Source organism: Salmo salar, chromosome ssa15 (assembly GCF_905237065.1).
Source record: "Salmo salar chromosome ssa15, Ssal_v3.1, whole genome shotgun sequence".
Lineage (NCBI taxonomy): Eukaryota > Metazoa > Chordata > Actinopteri > Salmoniformes > Salmonidae > Salmo > Salmo salar.
The window spans coordinates 43,080,617-43,099,730 of NC_059456.1; the positions used below are offsets into that span (position 1 = coordinate 43,080,617).

General features: G+C 41.8%; 1 protein-coding gene across 1 annotated transcript in view; it reads left to right on the top strand.

Annotated features, from left to right (window-relative positions):
- LOC106571477 (estrogen-related receptor gamma-like) overlaps window positions 1-19,114 on the top strand; it is a 48,029-nt gene that overhangs the window by 7,597 nt on the left and 21,318 nt on the right. Inside the window, exons 2-4 of the mRNA XM_014144636.2 lie at window positions 12,938-13,177; window positions 13,341-13,498; window positions 14,206-14,322. Of these exons, the coding sequence (XP_014000111.2) occupies window positions 12,938-13,177; window positions 13,341-13,498; window positions 14,206-14,322 (515 nt within the window). The remainder of the gene's footprint in view (window positions 1-12,937; window positions 13,178-13,340; window positions 13,499-14,205; window positions 14,323-19,114) is intronic.

A 19,114-nucleotide genomic window follows, 5' to 3' on the forward strand; every position in this document is an offset into this window, starting at 1 on the left:
ACTCCGTCTGCTCCTTCCTCTGCTGCTTGGTCCTTTGGTGGTGGGTGATTCTGTCACGGCTGTTGTCGGTGAATGAGGACCAATACGCAGCAGGTACGTGAATGCTCATCTTGCTTTTTAATTATCTTTCAAAACGAACATACAAAATAACAAAAAAAACACGAACGATCAACAAAAACAGTCTGGTAAGGCACAAGGCGAAACACAGAACAATCACCCCCAAATCACACATACAAACACACCCTAATATATGGAACTCTCAATCAAAGGCAGATAGACAACACCTGCCTTCAACTGAGAGTCCCAACCCCAATCAACCAAACATAGAAACACACAACCTAGACTAACCATAGAATTACTAAACATAAACCAAAACCCGGAATTACTAAATTAAACACCCTTTACACAAACACACCACCCCGAACCACAGAAAACAAATACCCCCTGCCACGCCCTGACCAAACTACAAAACAATTAACCTTATATACTGGCCAGGACGTGACAACTCCAATACCTTGACTTTGTTGTCCTTAAGCCATTTTGCAACAACTTTGGAAGTATGCTTGGGGTCAATGTCCATTTGGAAGACCCACTTGCGACCAAGCTTTAAATTCCTAAGTGTTGTCTTGAGATGTTGCTTCAATATATCCACATCATTTTCCATGCTCTTGATGCCATCTATTTTGTGAAGTGCACCAGTCCCTCCTGCAGCAAAGCACCCCCACAACATGATGCTGCCACCGCCATGCTTCACGGTTGGGATGGTGTTCTTCAGCTTGCAAGCCTGCCTCTTTTTCCTCCAAACATAACGATGGTCATTATCCATACAGTTATATTTTTGTTCCACCAGACCAGAGGACATTTCTCCAAAAAGTAAGATTTTTGTCCCCATGTGCAGTTGCAAACCGTAGTCTGGCTTTTTTATGGCGGTTTTGGAGCAGTGGCTTCTTCCTTGCTGAGCGGCCTTTCAGGTTATGTCGATATAGGACTCATTTTACTGTGGATATAGATACTTATGTACCTGTTTCCTCCAGCATCTTCACAAGGTCATTTGCTGTTGTTCTGGGATTGATTTGCACCAAAGTACGTTCATCTCTAGGAGACAGAACGCGTCTCCTTCCTGAGCGGTATGACGGCTGCGTGGTCCCATAGTGTTTATACTGGTGTACTATTGTTTGTACAGATGAACGTGGTACCTTCAGGCGTTTGGTAATTGCTCCCAAGGATGAACCAGACTTGTGGATGTCTACCATTTTTTTCTGAGGTCTTGGCTGATTTCTGTTGATTTTCCCATGATGTCAAGCAAAGAGGCACTGAGTTTGAAGGTAGGCCTTGAAATACATCCACAGGTAGACCTCCAATTGACTCAAATAGTGTCAATTAGCCTATCAGAAACTTCTAAAGCCATGACATAATTGTCACGTCGGTTGAAAGGAGAGGACCAAGGTGCAGCGTGGTGAGCGTACATATTCTTTTTATTAGAAAAGACGCCGAACAAAACAATAAACACTACCCAACAAACAGTGAAGCTAAAGGCTATGTGCCATAAACAGTCAGCTTCCCACAACACAAGGAGGGAAAAGGGCTACCTAAGTATGGTTCCCAATCAGAGACAATGATAGACAGCTGTCCCTGATTGAGAACCATACCCGGCCAAAACATAGAAAATAAAGAACATAGAAAAAGGAACATAGAATGCCCACCCTAGTCACACCCTGGCCTACCCAAAATAGAGAATAAAAAAACCTCTCTATGGCCAGGGCGTGACAATAATTTTCTGGAATTTTCCAAGCTGTTTAAAGGCACAGTCAACTTAGTGTATGTAAACTTATGACCCACTGGAATTGTGATACAGTGAATTATAAGTGAAATAATCTGTCTGTAAACTAGTTTTATTGACTCCAACCTAAGTGTATGTAAACTTCCGACTTCAAATGTATAAATATATATATATATATATATATATATATATATATATAGTACCAGTCAAACGTTTGGATACACCTACTCATTCAATAGTTTTTCTTTATTTTTACTATTTTCTACATTGTAGAATAAGAGTGAAGACATCAAAACTATGAAATAACATAGATGGAAACCGCAGATTTCTGATAGAATATCTACAGAGGCCAACAGAGGCCCATTATCAGCAACCATCACTCCTGTCTTCCAATGGCACATTGTGTTAGCTTAACCAAGTTTATCATTTAAAAAGGCTAATTGATCATTTGAAAACCCTTTTGCAATTGTGTTAGCACAGCTGAAAACTGTTGTTCTGATTAAAGAAGCAATAAAACTGTCCTTCTTTTGACTGGTTGAGTATCTGGAGCATCAGCATTTATGGGTTCGATTACAGGCTCAAAATGGCCAGAAACAAAGACCTTTCTTCTGAAACTCGTCAGTCTATTCTTGTGCTGAGAAATGAAGGCTATTCCATGCGAGAAATTGCCAAGAAACTGAAGATCTCATAAAACGCTGTGTACTACTCCCTTCACAGAACAGCGCAAACTGTCTCTAACCAGAATAGAAAGAGGAGTGGGAGGCCCCGGTGCACAACTGGGCAAGAGGACAAGTACATTACAGTTTCTAGTTTGAGAAACAGATGCCTCACAAGTCCTCAACTGGCAGCTTCATTAAATAGTACCTGCAAAACACCAGTCTCAACGTCAACAGTGAAGAGGCGACTCCGGGATGCTGGCCTTCTAGGCAGAGTTGCAAAGAAAAAGCCATATCTCAGACTGGCCAATAAAAAGAAAAGATTAAGATGGGAAAAAGAACACAGACACTGGACAGAGGAAGATTGGAAAAAAGTGTAATGGACAGACGAATCTAAGTTTGAGGTGTTCGTATCACAAAGAAGAACATTCGTGAGACACAGAAACAATTTAAAGATGCTGGAGGAGTGCTTGACGCCACCTGTCAAGCATGGTGGAGGCAATGTGACGGTCTTTGGTGGTGGTAAAGTGGGAGATTTGTACAGGGTAAAATAAGGAAGGCTGTCACTCTATTTTGCAACGCCATGCCATACCCTGTGGACGGCGCTTAATTGGAGTCAATTTCCTCCTACAATAGGACAATGACCCAAAGAACAGCTCCAAACTATGCAAGAACTATTTAGGGAAGAAGCAGTCAGCTGGTATTATGTCTATAATGAAGTGGCCAGCACAGTCACTATTGAGCTGTTGTGGGAGCAGCTTGACCCTATGGTACTTAAGAAGTACCCTTCAAGCCAATCCAATGTGTGGGAGGTGCTTCAGGAAGCATGGGGTCAAAACTCTTCAGATTACCTCAACAAATTGACAACTAGAATGCCAAAGGTCTGCAAGGCTGTAATTGCTGCAAATGAAGGATTCTCAACATTCAACACTGGAGCTCCACAGCGGTGCGTGCTCAGTCCCCTCCTGTACTCCCTGTTCACCCACGACTGCATGGCCAGGCACGACTCCAACACCATCACTAAGTTTGCAGACGACACAACAGTGGTAAGCCTGATCACAGACAACGACGAGACAGCCTATAGGGAGGAGGTCAGAGACCCGGCCGTGTGGTGCCAGAATAACAACCTATCCCTCAACGTAGCCAAGACTAAGGAGATGATTGTGGACTACAGGAAAAGGAGGACTGAGCACACCCCCATTCTCATCGACGGGGCTGTAGTGGAGCAGGTTGAGAGCTTCAAGTTCCTCGGTGTCCACATCAACAACAAACTAGAATGGTCCAAACACACCAAGACAGTCATGAAGAGGGCACAACAAAGCCTATTCCCCCACAGGAAACTAAAAAGATTTGGCATGGGTCCTGAGATCCTCAAAAGGTTCTGCAGCTGCAACATCCAGAGCATCCTGTCTGGTTGCATCACTGCCTGGTACGGCAATTGTTCGGCCTCTGACCGCAAGGCACTACAGAGGGTAGTGAGTACGGCCCAGTACATCACTGGGGCTAAGCTGCCTGCCATCCAGGACCTCTACACCAGGCGGTGTCAGAGGAAGGCCCTAAACATTTTCAAAGACCCCAGCCACCCCAGTCATAGACTGTTCTCTCTACTACCGCATGCCAAGCTGTACTGGAGTGCCAAGTCTAGGACAAAAAGGCTTCTCAACAGTTTTTACCCCCAAGCCATAAGACTCCTGAACAGGTAATCAAATGGCTACCCGGACTATTTGCATTGTGTGTGTCCCCCAACCCACCCCAAACCCTTTTTTTATGCTGCTGCTACTCTCTGTTTATCATATATGCATAGTCACTTGAACTATACATTCATGTACATACTACCTCAATTGGGCCGACCAACCAGTGCTCCCGCACATTGGCTAACCGGGCTATCTGCATTGTGTCCCGCCACCCACCACCCGCCAACCCCTCTTTTACGCTACTGCTACTCTCTGTTCATCATTTATGCATAGTCACTTTAACCATATCTACATGTACATACTACATCAATCAGCCTGACTAACCGGTGTCTGTATGTAGCCTCGCTACTGTCTATAGGCTGTCTTTTTACTGTTGTTTTATTTCTTAACTTACCTATTGTTCACCTAATACCTTTTATGCACTATTGGTTAGAGCCTGTAAGTAAGCATTTCACTTGTATTCGGCGCACGTGACAAATACACTTTGATTTGATTTGATTCTTTGACTAAAGCAACATTTGAAGGACACAATTATTATTTCAATTAAAAATCATTTTTTATAACCTTGTCAACATCTTGACTATATTTCCTATTAATTTTGCAACTCATTTCATGTATTTTTTCATGGAAGACAAGGACATTTCTAAGTGACACCAAACTTTTGAACGGTAGTGTATATACACAGTGCATTTGGAAAGTATTCAGACCGCATCCCTTTAACCATATATATTTTTTAAGTTAGACTTGTTTTAAAATAGATTAAATAAAATGTTTTCCTCATCAATCTGCACACAATACCCCATAATGACAAAGCGAAAACAGGTTTATCAAATTCTTGCAAATTTTATCAAAAATTAAAAACTGAAATAGCTTATTTACATAAGTATTCAGGCCCTTTGCTACGAGACTTGAAATTGAGCTCAGGTGCATCCTGTTTCCATTGATCCAGAGCTGTCTGCCAGGCCAAACTGAGCAATCGGGGGAGAAGGACCTTGGTTAGGGAGGTGACCAACCCCCAGGGAGGTGACCAACCCGATGGTCACTTTGACAGAGCTCCATAGTTCCTCTGTGGAGATGGGAGAACCTTTCAGAAGGACAACCATCTCTGCAGCACACCACCAATCAGGTGTTTATGGTAAAGTGGCCAGACGGAGCCACTCCTCAGTAAAAGGCTCATGGCAAAAGGAACCTAAAAGACTCTAAAACCATGAGAAACAAGATTCTCTGGTCTGATGAAACCAAGATTGAACTCTTTGACCTGAATGCCAAGCATCACGTCTGGAGGAAACCTGGCACCATCCCTTCGATGAAGCATGGTGGTGGCAGCATCATGCTGTGGGGATGTTTTTCACCGGCAGGGACTGGGAGACTACTCAAGATTGAGGGAAAGATGAACGGAGAAAAGTACATAAAGATCCTTGATGAAAACCTGCTCCAGAGCGCACAGGACCTCAGATTGGGGCAAAGGTTGACCTTTTAACAGGACAACAATCCTAAACATACAGCCAAGACAACGCAGAAGTGGCTTCGGGACAAGTCTCTGAATGTCCTTGAGTGGCCCAGCCAGAGCCCGGACATGAACCCGATCGAACATCTCTGGAGAGACCTGAAAAGATGTATGCATTGACGCTCCCCACCTAACCTGACAGAGCTTGAGAGGATCTGCAGAGAAGAATTGGAGAAACTCGACAAATACAGATGTGCCAAGCTTGTAGCGTCATACCCAAGAAGACTTGAGGCTGTAATCGCTGCCAAAGTTGCTTCAACAAAGTACTGAGTAAAGGGTCTGAATAGTTATGTAAATGTATATTGCAGAGTTACGTCCTGTCTAAGAACAGCCATTAGCCGTGGTATATTGGCCATTTACCACACCCCCTCGTGCCTTATTGTTTAAATAGTTATCTTTTGTTTGTTTTTATTCCTATCCTTCCGCTACCCTCAACCCCTCTCATCTATTTCTGAAGACCATCAAGTTTCTATTTGCCATATATTTGTAACTGTGCTATTTCACAAAAGTTCTGAACCTATATACATTTTACAGACACAATATATTTTACATTAGATATCTTGTTGTTATTAGTCCCATCCTTCAGCTCCACTCAACCCCTCACAGTCTCTCAACACTATCCATATTGGATTGTTTCACAAAAGTTCTGAACCTTTCTATTCTCATAGTTTCTACAGATTGTAAATTAATGATAAACATTTATGCTAAAAGTATTATTATATTATTGATTGATTGACTATTACTTTTGAAATCACCCAGTAGTCTATCTGCAGAGTTAGCTCCAGGTAAATGTTGCAATTCTTCAGCCATTCCTGGACCTGCGTCCAAAAACAAGCTACATGTGGACAGTGCCAAAGCAAATGGTCTAATGATTCTGTCTCTTCGCAGAAAAATCTGCAGAGCTGAGATGGTTGTCCCCATATATTTAACGTTCTATTGGCTGCAAGAAAGAATTCTTAGTTTTGACTCCGGCGTAGTTTTGTTTGTCAGTTCATAAACCATGTACCATGGAATCAGTACATCGAAAATCTCTTCCGAACTATTTTGCAATCTATATGGCACAGCTGTCCATTTTTGGTCATTAAATGTTTTGTTTTTTATTTATCACAATTTTCATTAACCAATTTTGGTCTTTTAATGCAGGGCCAACAGACAATTTCTTTACTTTCATCCCTTTTCACTTGCCTCTTCCATTTGTGCGGTAATGCCGCAATTAGTTGGTTGTAATTTTGTCTAGAGCAAACATTTCCATATAATTTTGTTAGCTGCATGTGTGACATAATTCCACCAGTCCTATTTATGATATAATTTACAAAGATTCTATCTTTTTTAACCTTTTTTCAAAAAAGTATGTTTTTTTTATCAATTAGTATATTTCAGTTTAACCACAATATTTGTTGTATTATTTGTTTTGTCTTTTCTGGTGGATAAAACTGAAATTGCAACCAACTTTCTATGGCTTGTTTTAAAAATAGCGATATTTTGGAGATTATTTCATTTTCAAATAACCGAAAGTGAGAGGTTGTAATCTGAATAAAGGGGAAAAGGCCATTCTTCAACATGTGGTGAGACATTCTTACTAATCTGCTAGAGAACCAGTTTGGGTTTAAGTATAACTTTTGTATGACTGACACCTTTAGTAAGAGCTCTAATGCTTTAATATTTAATCATTTTTGCCCTTCAAATTGATATTCATTATATAAATAGGCCTGTTTAATTTTGTCTGCCTTGCCGTTCCAAATAAAATATAATTTTTTTGCTAATATAATTTAAAAAACAGTTCGCTAGGTGTAGGCAAGACCATAAGCAAATAGGTAAACTGGGATATGACTAAAGAGTTAATCAGGGTGATTTTTCCACAAATAGGCAGGAATTTTCCTTTCCATGGTAGCAAGATCTTATCTGTTTTTGCTAACTTTCTATAAACATTTATTGTTGTGAGATAATTTTTTATTTTTGAATATGTATACCGAGTATGTCCACATCACCATCAGACAATTTTATTGGTAAACTACACAGTAATGTAAAAGTTGTATTTTTTTGTGATCCAATACGTAATATCACTTATCATAATTTGGTTGTAATCCAGAGAGGCTAGAAAAAGTATCTACATCCTCTATGAGGCTGTGGAGGGATCCAAATTGTTGATTTAAAATAAAACGTGAATCATCAGTGTACAATGACACCTTTGATTTTAAGCCCTGGATTTCTAGCCCCTTGATATTGTTGTTGGATCTGATTTTAATAGCTATAATTTCTATGGCCATAATAAATATATATGCCGATAGTGGACAACCTTGTTTTACTCCTCTTCACGATTTAATACTTTCTGAGAAGTAGACTTTATTTACTATTTTACACCTAGGGTTACTATACATAACTTTAACCCATTTTATAAGAGATTCTCCAAAATTGAAAGATTCTAGGCATTTATATAAAAATTCCAGTCGTACTTTATCAAAAGCCTTTTCAAAATCAGTTATGAATACCAGGCCTGGTTTCCCAGATTTTTCATAGTGTTCTATTTTTTCCAGTACTTGTCTTATATTATCCCCAATGTATCATCCATGTAAAAAATCTGTCTGATTAGGATGAATAATACCTGACAATACCTTTTTAATTCTATGCGCTATGCATTTTGCTATAATTTTTGCATCACCACACTGAAGTGTAAGGGGCCGACAATTTTTTAAATGGACTGGCTCTTTACATTTACCACATGGATCCTGTTTCAGTAATAATGAAATCAGACCTTCTTGTTGAGTATCTGATAATCTATCATTTTTATAGGAGTGGTTAGGAGACCCAAGCTATAGGCTTCTGTAGGGCCGAACATATTCAAATGTTATAATTATATATGCCCTAGCTTTTCTATCATGTTAATATATATTATTATTAGCCACCATCAGTAATACCCACATGCATTTAGAAGTGTCACTTTATTGTTCATTTCCTTCATTTCGTAGCCTACATTTTGCATTGTTCCATTCCATTTACCTTTCTTTCCTATGTCATGTCCGTGCAGTTGTTCCTGGGGGTCGCTAGCATTAGTGGATTATATTACGCTAAAGTTGTGCAATAATTTGGGACATGTAGACTTCTTTTCACTTTTCAATATTTAATGGATGTAACAATTGAATATGGCAATTTACAGGATGAGTCAAACCACTATTTTTGATTCACCAATTTAATTTGTGCGTAAAGGCTCTCCAAACAATTTTTATTTATTTATTCATAAATACTTTCCTATTCATAAATACTTTCCTAACCCAAAAAAATATACAACATCTAAGTATTTTTAAATCTACCAATTGGTGCTGAAAAGGAGACAAATATGTGTGTATTTATACGGCTTTCTTTCATTGATTCCTAATATTCTGAACCGTTCTCTCCATATATTCTAGTGAGAAAATTCAAGGTACAACAAATTTAAAGGGCTGGCTTTAGATGAAATTGACTAAAACCCTATTGAATGAGAACTCCATGAGGAAATCCGTTGGCCAGCAAGTAGGAAGGTTTCAGTGGTTTATTAACCTCTCTAGGGGGTGTGGGACGCTACCATCCCATCTGGCCAACATCCAGTGAAATTGCAGAGCGCCAAATTCAAAAACAGAAATACTCATTATAAAAATTCATAAAACAAACAAGTGTTATACATCAGTTTAAAGATAAACTTCTTGTTAATCCAACCACAGTGTCAGGTTTCAAAAATACTTTACGGCGAAAGCATACCATGCGATTATCTGAGAACAGCGCCAGCAGACAAATCATTACAAACAGTTACCAGCCAAGTAGAGGAGTTACACAAGTCAGAAATAGTGATAAAATTAATCACTTACCTTTGATGACCTTCGTATGGTTACACTCACAAGACATTTACTCAATAAATGTTCGTTTTGTTCAATAAAGTCCCTCTTTATATCCAAAAACCTCCGTTTTGTTCGCACGTTTTGTTCAGTAATCCACAGGCTCAAAGGCAGTCACAACAGACGACGAAAAATCCCAAAAGTACTAGTAAAGTTCGTAGAAACATGTCAAACGATGTTTATAATCAATCCTCAGGTTGTTTTTAGTCATAATAATCAATAACATTTCAACTGGACAAAAGCTTCGTCAATATAAAAGGAAAACAAGAAAGGTGCGCTCTTGGTCGCACGCATGAAAAACCTCTGGGACACTGAATGGTCCACTCATTCAAAGTGGTCTTACTCCCTCATTTTTCAGAATACAAGCCTGAAACAATTTCTAAAGACTGTTGACATCTAGTGGAAGCCATAGGAAGTGCAATTAGAGTCCTAAGTCAATGGATACTTTAATGGCATTCAATAGAAAACTACAAAATAAAAACAATCCCACTTCCTGGATAGATTTTTCTCAGGTTTTCACCTGCCATATTAGTTCTGTTATACTCACAGACATTATTTAACGGTTTTGGAAACTTCAAACTTCCAAATCTACCAATTATATGCATATCCTAGCTTCTGGGCCTGAGTAGCAGGCAGTTTACTTTGGGCACGCTTTTCATCCGGAGGTGAAAATAGTGCCCCCTACCCTAGTGAAGGGAACCATGCCTGCAAAGCCAGTTAAGCACCTTCATAAGGTAAGTCGGAATTCCAACTACTGAGAAGTGCGTAGGAAAGGCATGTGTAGGAAAGGCGTACATTTCTTAAGTCTGAATCGGGCCTTTTGAAAGAAAAATCTATGACCACCAAGTAATTGGAGAATGCCTTAATTCAGGTCTATGGGAAGCTGACACAGCAATATCTACCTGTGTGATGGATAGCTGATGAGAGAACAAACTGGTCCCTTCACGGTCCATTGTCCTCTGCCAGCTTTGTTGGACCACTTCGGAGGCAACAATATATTAGTTTATCCAATTTAGAATAAGGTTGAAGTTTGAATGACAGAGGTCTCTCTCTCTCTCTCTTGTTCTTTCAATATCTCTCTTTCTCTTTTTCTTTCAATATCACTCTCTCTGTGGATTTCAAGGGGCGATAGAGCGTGGTCATGGTTGACTCTGGTGATGTTTAGGGCAGCCAGATAGTTTGCCTACCAAATGAGTGGTGGTCATTACCGTGTGGATTTACATGGCAGGAACAGAGCTTGGGTTCCACCACACAGACAGGGAGTGTGTGAGTGATTTTAAAGAGCCACTTCCTTTGAAAAGCAACAAATCCCGTTGAAAACTGCCTATGTGACATCGATATGAGTCAGAAACATTTATTCTAGTGTCAAAACTGACTACAAAGTGTAAATAGGATAATTTTGGTCATGAAGTTGGTTTCTTCTAAAGCGGAGTTTGGAACATCCATGTGTTACAACGGATAAATGAAGGTTGGGTTTTGATTTGACAATGTCCATTTGCCCACTAATATGGGGTGAACAGCTGCAGTGATTGCTCACTATCCAGTAGCATAGACAGTGAGGCAGACCGGCCCAGCAGCTCTGACTTTGTTTATAGAAGACAACACGTCGCAAATGTCTTTATTTAAGGAATACTGCACCAAAGACCTTAGATGTAAAATTGCTCAACTAAAACATCCTCGGCAAAAACATCAAAATGTATTACAGATTTCTTGAGTCACAAAACCTAGCGGTCAAACTAGGAAATGGTTCCAATAATCTTTCCACCATTCATTTTTCCCATAGTGGATTTTAGAAACACTTAAAATAAGGGCTGTGTTTGTGTAGGTTTACCCTGGTGTGACATTTTGATAACTGTGTAAATCTCTCTCAGACAAGGTGACTTATCAATATATTCACCTGTATTTACCCCCCCTAAAATGAAATGCTAATTAGCTCCTAATGTGGCTATCATAAAGAACTATAAATACCATTATGATCTGGACGAGACTGCCGAATCGAGGCGAAGGTAAGAATCTCTGGATTAACTATCTAATGCCTACTTTGATGCTAATGAGCATTTTACAATTTGAGAGTAAATAGAGCCAAATATATTTATAAAAGTCACCTTGTCCGAGAGAGTTACATGGTTATCAAAACGTCACGTCAGGGTAAGCTTACACGAAAGACAGCCCTTATTTTAAGTGTTTAAAGAATTCACTATGGGAAACATGAATGGTGGAAAAACAATTTGACTGCTAGGTTTTATGGGTATTATGACACCTCCACTGTGGGGCATTATTCTGGGGATTTTCAGGAAGTGAAATAGGCTTCCCCCGTCTACTCTCATGGGGGACAAACATCCATAACCAAATGCAGAATCAGTCAGGAAACACGCTTCCAAGACTGGAATCTTGTTTTTCTAATGAGTAACGAAAAACACAATTGCCAATTGGCGTGTTCAGTGGCTCTTTAAGAGTGGGTATGGCGACACACAATAGTGTGTGGGTCAGAGCAGCATTTAAGTGTGCATGTAAACACCATACGTTTTGGAATACTTTCACGTGCACTGTAGGTATCAGTTAGTCTACAATAATTTTATGTGTGCCCGGTTCCTGGACCACATAACAACATTAGTGTCTATTCTGCTCTTATCTCTCACATGGGCAGGCTCATATGTGCATTAACATGCATGAATGTAGGGGGATGAACACAAATCCATACAGTAGAATGTGAAAACACATGGCTTACAGCTTGAACAATCCCATTAACATACAACACTAGCATAGAAACACATTACGTTCCCAAAATGAATACCTCTACAACTCTAAACTTGACAGAGCTGGAATTCTCATAAAAGGACTTGGCTTCTGGTAACTGAACACAATGGGTAATATCTACTACATCATACCTTCACCAAGAGATCTGTGAGAATAAACCTCTGAGCCAGAATCTTTGTTTTGATTTCCATATGTTTGCCTACGCAATCTCCTGTTGTCATAACAAGTTGGTCTAATAGACCTCAGCTTTGCATATGTGGGAAACTGCAAACGGCTGGGTGGGTGAGCGTGGAGATGGATGGATAGATAAACGGATCAGGAGAGAGGGATAGGGGTAGGAGGCACAGAGGAAGAGGCAGAGAATGACAGAGAATAGAGAGAGGGGAAGATGGTTCCTACCCTTTTTCATTTTGATAGGGAAAGGGGAGGGATAAAGGAAGTTTTGGTAAAAAAAATTGGTGCTGGAAGGAGGTTGGTTATCAGTGTGTACGTGGTCAGAACAGGTATGAGGTTGTATGGGTGGGTGTATTTGTGTAGGTCTGCATAGAGGTCAAGTTTTCTAACTGACCAATAGATCTAGACAGAAAGAACATCATACACACATCCAAGCCAATGTACCACCCATTATGTTACTAGATGTTACCATAAATCAATCCTATGTAACCCCCCCCTGTCAGACTCCTGGGCAGGATGTCGGTGAGGGGCTTGGACACCTCCTGTCCCCCCATAAAGCGCGAGCCCTCCAGCCCCAGCTTCCAGGGGGACAGCCCATCCCAACCCAGCCCTGAGGGCTCCTCCTCAGACACCAACTCCAGCTTTGGTCTCCTGGGCAAGAGTCACAACCACACCAACGGCTTGGACTCACCAGGGCTCTACGGACACACAGCGGGCATGGGGAACAATGGAACAGCCAACAGGTGTGTGTAGGGGTTTATGCTTGGGTGCATGTACCATACAGTATGTGTCTAACCCCTTTCTCTCTCTCTCTCTCTCTCTCTCTCTCTCTCTCTCTCTCTCTCTCTCTCTCTCTCTCTCTCTCTCTCTCTCTCTCTCTCTTTCTCTCTTTCTCTCTTCTGTCAGGCGGTTTGGTGGTGAGGATGGCCAGGTGAAGTGTGAGTTCTTGCTGGATTCTGTGGCTAAGAGGCTGTGTCTGGTGTGTGGAGATGTGGGGTCAGGGTACCACTACGGAGTGGCCTCCTGTGAGGCCTGCAAGGCTTTCTTCAAGAGGACCATCCAGGGTAAGACACAATAATTCACGTAAACAATGGGGTTAAAAGTTCACCTGAAGTGCCCACGTGTGTTACAGTATATATGAACAGACACCAGAGGTGTATGACTTTGTACTGGTAAACCTCCAGTAGGCTGATAAGTTCCTAGTTCCTGTTTTAGTATCAACACCTGATCAACTCTAAGGACGCAAGCTTACAGGTTTCCTTACAGTGTGTGTTTGTATGTGTGTCTCTTTCATATGTTTGCAGCATGTTGTGTGGGTGTTTTAACGTGATTATCTGTGACTTTGCCTGTTCCAGGGTCATGGCCCACGTGTAGTTTTGGCTCCTTAAGCCTCCTCTGCATGCAAATGGACATACCCAGGCTCAAAGTTCATACCTGGATGTCTGTCAGATAACATTTTTATATTAGATCAGGTGATCAGATGTGTCCTGATTTTAATAGGATGTGGCAGCTCAGAGTGCTGCTGATTAGCTGACTTCCAGGAAATATTCATGGTTTTCCTCGTTGGAGTTTCCTGTGTCTTTTCAGCATCTTATTTGTTTTGAAGTGGTTGAAGGAAAGTTTTTAGAAGTGACAGACAAAATTGTACCCTTTTCTTGACTGGATTTTTGTCTCTCTATCGTTCCCTCTCTACCTCTCACCTCTCTGTCTTTACACGTTTCTCTCTATTTCTCTCTATCTATCCGCCCTCTCCTTCCTTTCCCACCCACAGGTAACATTGAGTACAGCTGCCCGGCCACCAGTGAGTGTGAGATCACCAAGCGGAGGAGGAAGTCGTGTCAGGCCTGTCGCTTCATGAAGTGTCTCAACGTGGGCATGATGAGAGAAGGTGAGGAAGGAACTTCTCTACTCCTCAAAGCCAAATAAATGTACTCCTCTATGTACCTTTAAAAATAAACTGAGCGTAGAAAACCTTGTTAATTCCACTTCAATTAGTGTAGATGAAGGGGAGGAGACAGGTTAAAGAAAAAATGTTAAGCCTTGTGAAAATTGAGACATGGATTGTGTATGTGTGCCATTCAGAGGGTAAATGGGCAAGACAAAAGATTTAAGTGCCTTTGAACGGGGTATGGGAGTAGGTGCCAGGTACACCGATTTGAGTGTGTCAAGAACTGCAATGGTGCTGGGTTTTTCACTCTCAACACTTTCCCGTGTGTGCCAAGAATGGTCCACCACCCAAAGAACATTCAGCCAACTTGACACAACTGTGGGAAGCATTGGAGTCAACATGGGCCAGCATCCCTGTGGAACACTTTTGACACCTTGTAGAGTCCATGCCCTGACAAATTGAGGCTGTTCTGAGGGCAAAGTGGGGGAGGGGGGTGAAACTCAATATTAGGAAGGTGTTCCAAATGTTTGATATACTCAGTGTACACAATCCATGTCTCAATTGTCTCAAGGCTTAAAAATCCTTCTTTAACCTGTCTCCTCCTCTTCATCTACACTGGTTGAAGTGGATTTAACAATCGACATAAATAAGGGATCATATTTTTCACCTGGATTCACCTGGTCAGTCTATGTCATGGAAAGAGCAGGTGTTCATAATGTTTCTGTATTCCAGTGGATCTTTATCTGTTCAGTACTATGACAGGGTTTAAATGCAATGAAGAAGAACTACAAATCAAGATCTAGAATGTCTTTCTGGATCCAGACTCCCTCTACACAAATAGATTTACCAACGTATGGAGATCTGTTGTCTTAACTTCAGTGGGAAATGTAATCCCTTCGCCTGTTAAACAGGTCCAGCCCCTTAGTTCCTGCTAGCGTTACTGCTCACTGCTCAGTATTCATGTATGGTGTTAGCAGAACAATGCCCAGTATCTTTCTAGAACACTACTGGCTGCGGTACCTCCGAAATAGAAAATGGCTATCTGCCAGAGTATGTGTGTGTGAACATGTGTCTATCCTCTTTCTCTCAGACATACAGTCTCTTTTCCGATGTGTCACACTACTCAGACATGCGCAGAATAGAAATAGATGATCTGGAACAACAGACATATCTTACATTCTACGTCTATAGCCCCTAGAGACTCTGGAGAGTTTTATAGTGAGTGTCAGGGGCAGCGCTCTCATGGTCTTGTGGTCAAGACTGGAGTGTGTGGCTGCCGGTGACATATTGTTGGCCAAATATAGAAGAGACCCAAAAAGGCAAAGCTTCACTGTATGAACCACTTATTGAAGGCTGCGTGTGAGCAACCGACAGCTGTTTATCAAAAGGAGAGAGAGAAAGAGAGAGGAGAGAGATAGAGAGAGAGAGAAGGAAAGAGAGTTTACTGCTACCTGCTCCCTCCCCCTTCAGCTCATCAGCTTTGATTTAATCATCCCCTCAACCAGGGTGACAAGATCCAGCATCTGTCTATAGTCACCCCTTGTGTGTGTTGGTGTGTTTGTGTGTGTGTGTGCGGGCGTCTGCTCGTGCGTCCGTGTGTCTCCTTTTTTAATTAGCTTATTTTTAATAGGGGAAGGGCATCTCCAGCACCCAGCTCTGGCTCCTATAGCAATTCCCCCCCCCCCCCCCTCGTAAATTCCTCCAGATGCCTTGTGGGATTTCTGGACCTCCATGAAATGTGAACCGCACCTCGTAACTGCCGTCGTAACCCCCCTGGTAGCGGTTCTCGCAACGTGCCTCATCGTGCCTGGTAACGCCTTCTTCCTCTGGGGGGCTGCAGTAAAGGTAGAGACAGGGTGGTGTGACTTTTAACAGGGAGAGAGGTCCATGTCAGCACAACACACAGCTAAAGGACAGAGACCCTTGGACTAGAATGGAGACCTGAATAAAATTTGATTGAGCACGGAATCAGTGTTCCGTTTCACAGTTCAGTAGGGCAGTGGACTAACAAACATTCTAATTGTTCCACTACTTGGAACACTGTTCTTACCTCATGTGGTTGAATCAGGAAAAATGACTTTATGCATACTGTCTCCCCTGAGCAGTGTGCGTCTATCAGGTTTTTCCTTGTGTGTCGACGAGGATATGACAGCTAATCATATCACATAGCACTAATCACATGGAAGACTTAATCTATGTTTTGGGCACACTGTTGAAATAGAATGAGTAGATTTCTAATTATATAGGTAAGGTCTTATTATATACACAAAAATAGCTCCATCCTTTAGTTTGTTTATCTCTTTAAAGAATAAGAGCTTTTGGCATCCTTTCATGACTCAGTACCTGACTAACAAGCTTGCAGTAGGCCAATAAGGAAGGGCATTCGTTGACATCAGACCATTATCCGAGGCAGCTTAGGATAGTCCCCTGTCAGTGGCTTTGCTACTACACATACAGTACATGCAGATGGCTATGTGTCAGGTCTCCCCCAGGGGGAAATTATGTCATGTAGAATGACAATCCGGGTCAGTTTTCTTGTGCTCAGTGGATATCCGTGCTCTTGATCCCGTTGGGTGTGTTTTGGGAATGTGTAAACCCCCTTCGAAAGGTGCAGGGGGACTTCAAACAGCGGTGAGGGCAGAGGGGGGAGGGGTAGTGACCCAACACCCGCCTCCTTATCGGAACCCTCAGATCTCTCCGACACAGAGAGGTGTGTGTGTGTGTGTGTGTGTACACTGTTATCCTCCAGGGCTATTCTTGTCCCTTTGGTTGTCAGCACATTCCTCTCTGAAGAGTTACACTTAGCTCAGATGCCTATGAGTAACTCTTTGACCATCCTCATATACACACACACACACACACACACACACACACACACACACACACACACACACACACACACACACACACACACACACACACAGACAGACAGACAGACAGACAGACAGACAGACAGACAGACAGACAGACAGACAGACAGACAGACAGACAGACAGACAGACAGACAGACAGACAGACAGACAGACAGACAGACAGACAGACAGACAGACAGACAGACAGACAGACAGACACACACACAACAAACCTTACTGGCTCTAATACACCTATTGCTCCTTTGCTTTCATATAATCCAATGTGTGTCAACACAGTGAAATCCTTCCCAACACACACGCCCATCACCCATCACAAACTTCAAACTGTAGCACCTGCCAAACGCTAGACTAATCCAGACTGTGTTTCCGACCACAGTGGAAGGACTGACATCACTAAAGGTCCAGGGGTCCTAGTTTACCCATCTGTCCAATCCTTAATACCCCTCTCATCTCCTCAGGCCTCCGTGTCCAATCCTTAATACCCTCCCTCACCCCTTAACCCTCGCCCCTCTTATCTTACTATTGAGGGACTATTGATGTGTTAGGAATATGAAACCCCTGACCCTAGCCTTAAACCTAACTCTAACCTCAACCCTAACTCTAGTCTCAACTCTAACTCTAACCTCAACTCTAACTCTAGCCTCAACCCTAACGCTAGCCTCAAACCTAACTCTAACCTCAACTCTAACTCTAGTCTCAATCCTAACTCTAGCCTCAACCCTAACTCTAGCCTCAACCCTAACTCTAGCCCCAACCCTAACTCTAGCCCCAACCCTAACTCTAGCTTCACGTCCATATCCTGGCTCAAACCTAACTCTAGCCTCAACCGTAACCATAACATCAACCGTAACCCTAACATCAACCCTAAGCTCAACCCTAACCTCAACCCTAAGCTCAACCCTAACCTCAAACCTAACCCTAGGCTCAACCGTAACCGTAACCCTAACCTCAACCCTAATCTCAACGCTAACCCTTATCCTTCATGCTAATAAAAGCTCTCTCAAGTCACATTAGTATGAGATTCTCTTTGGAGGCGTATAGGGTATCACTGGATGATGGAATGTGAGTATGGTATTGGCGCTGACCCTGGAACTGATCCTGTATATAGCTTACTTACTTTCTCGTGTTCTTCTTATTTATATTTCTCATGTTTTTGTTCTACTTTACTTTTTTTTATACAGTACTACTGCATTGTTGGGAAAGAGCAAGCAAGAAAGGAATTTCCCTGTACTAGTGCACGTGACATAAAACATTTGAAACTTGAACTTGAACTATGTGCGTATGTGCATGTATGTGTGTGTCTGTGTGTTGGTGTGTGTATGTAAAGGGACCGCTGTGACCAGCCCCCAACATGTTTCCCTTCTTACCCCCTAACCTTGCTGTTAGCTCCTCATCTCCATGGCGATAAGGTTACCGCTGAGCTTGTTAAGATGACCCTGTAACATATTGTGTTACAGGCTGAATGTTGCTATGCCAGCAATGTGACTTCTCTCTAAGGCTCCCTATAATCTTAAAGATGTCACGAGGGAGAAATGTCAATCAAATGAACTTGAATAGTGCATCACTCTCCTGGTTTTGACATTGGGGTAGTCTGCTAAACAGGAGTGGCCAAAAGTTTTGAATGACACAAATATTAATTTTCACAAAGTTTGCTGCTTCAGTGTCTTTAGATATTTTTGTCAGATGTTACTATGGAATACTGAAGTATAATTACAAGCCTTTCATAAGTGTCAAAGGCTTTTATGGACAATTACATGAAGTTGATGCAAAGAGTCAATATTTGCAGTGTTGATTGTTCTTTTTCAAGACCTCTGCAATCCTTCCTGGCATGCTGTCAATTAACTTCTGGGCCACATCCTGACTGATGGCAGCCCATTCTTGCATAATCAATGCTTGGAGTTTGTCAGAATTTGTGGGTT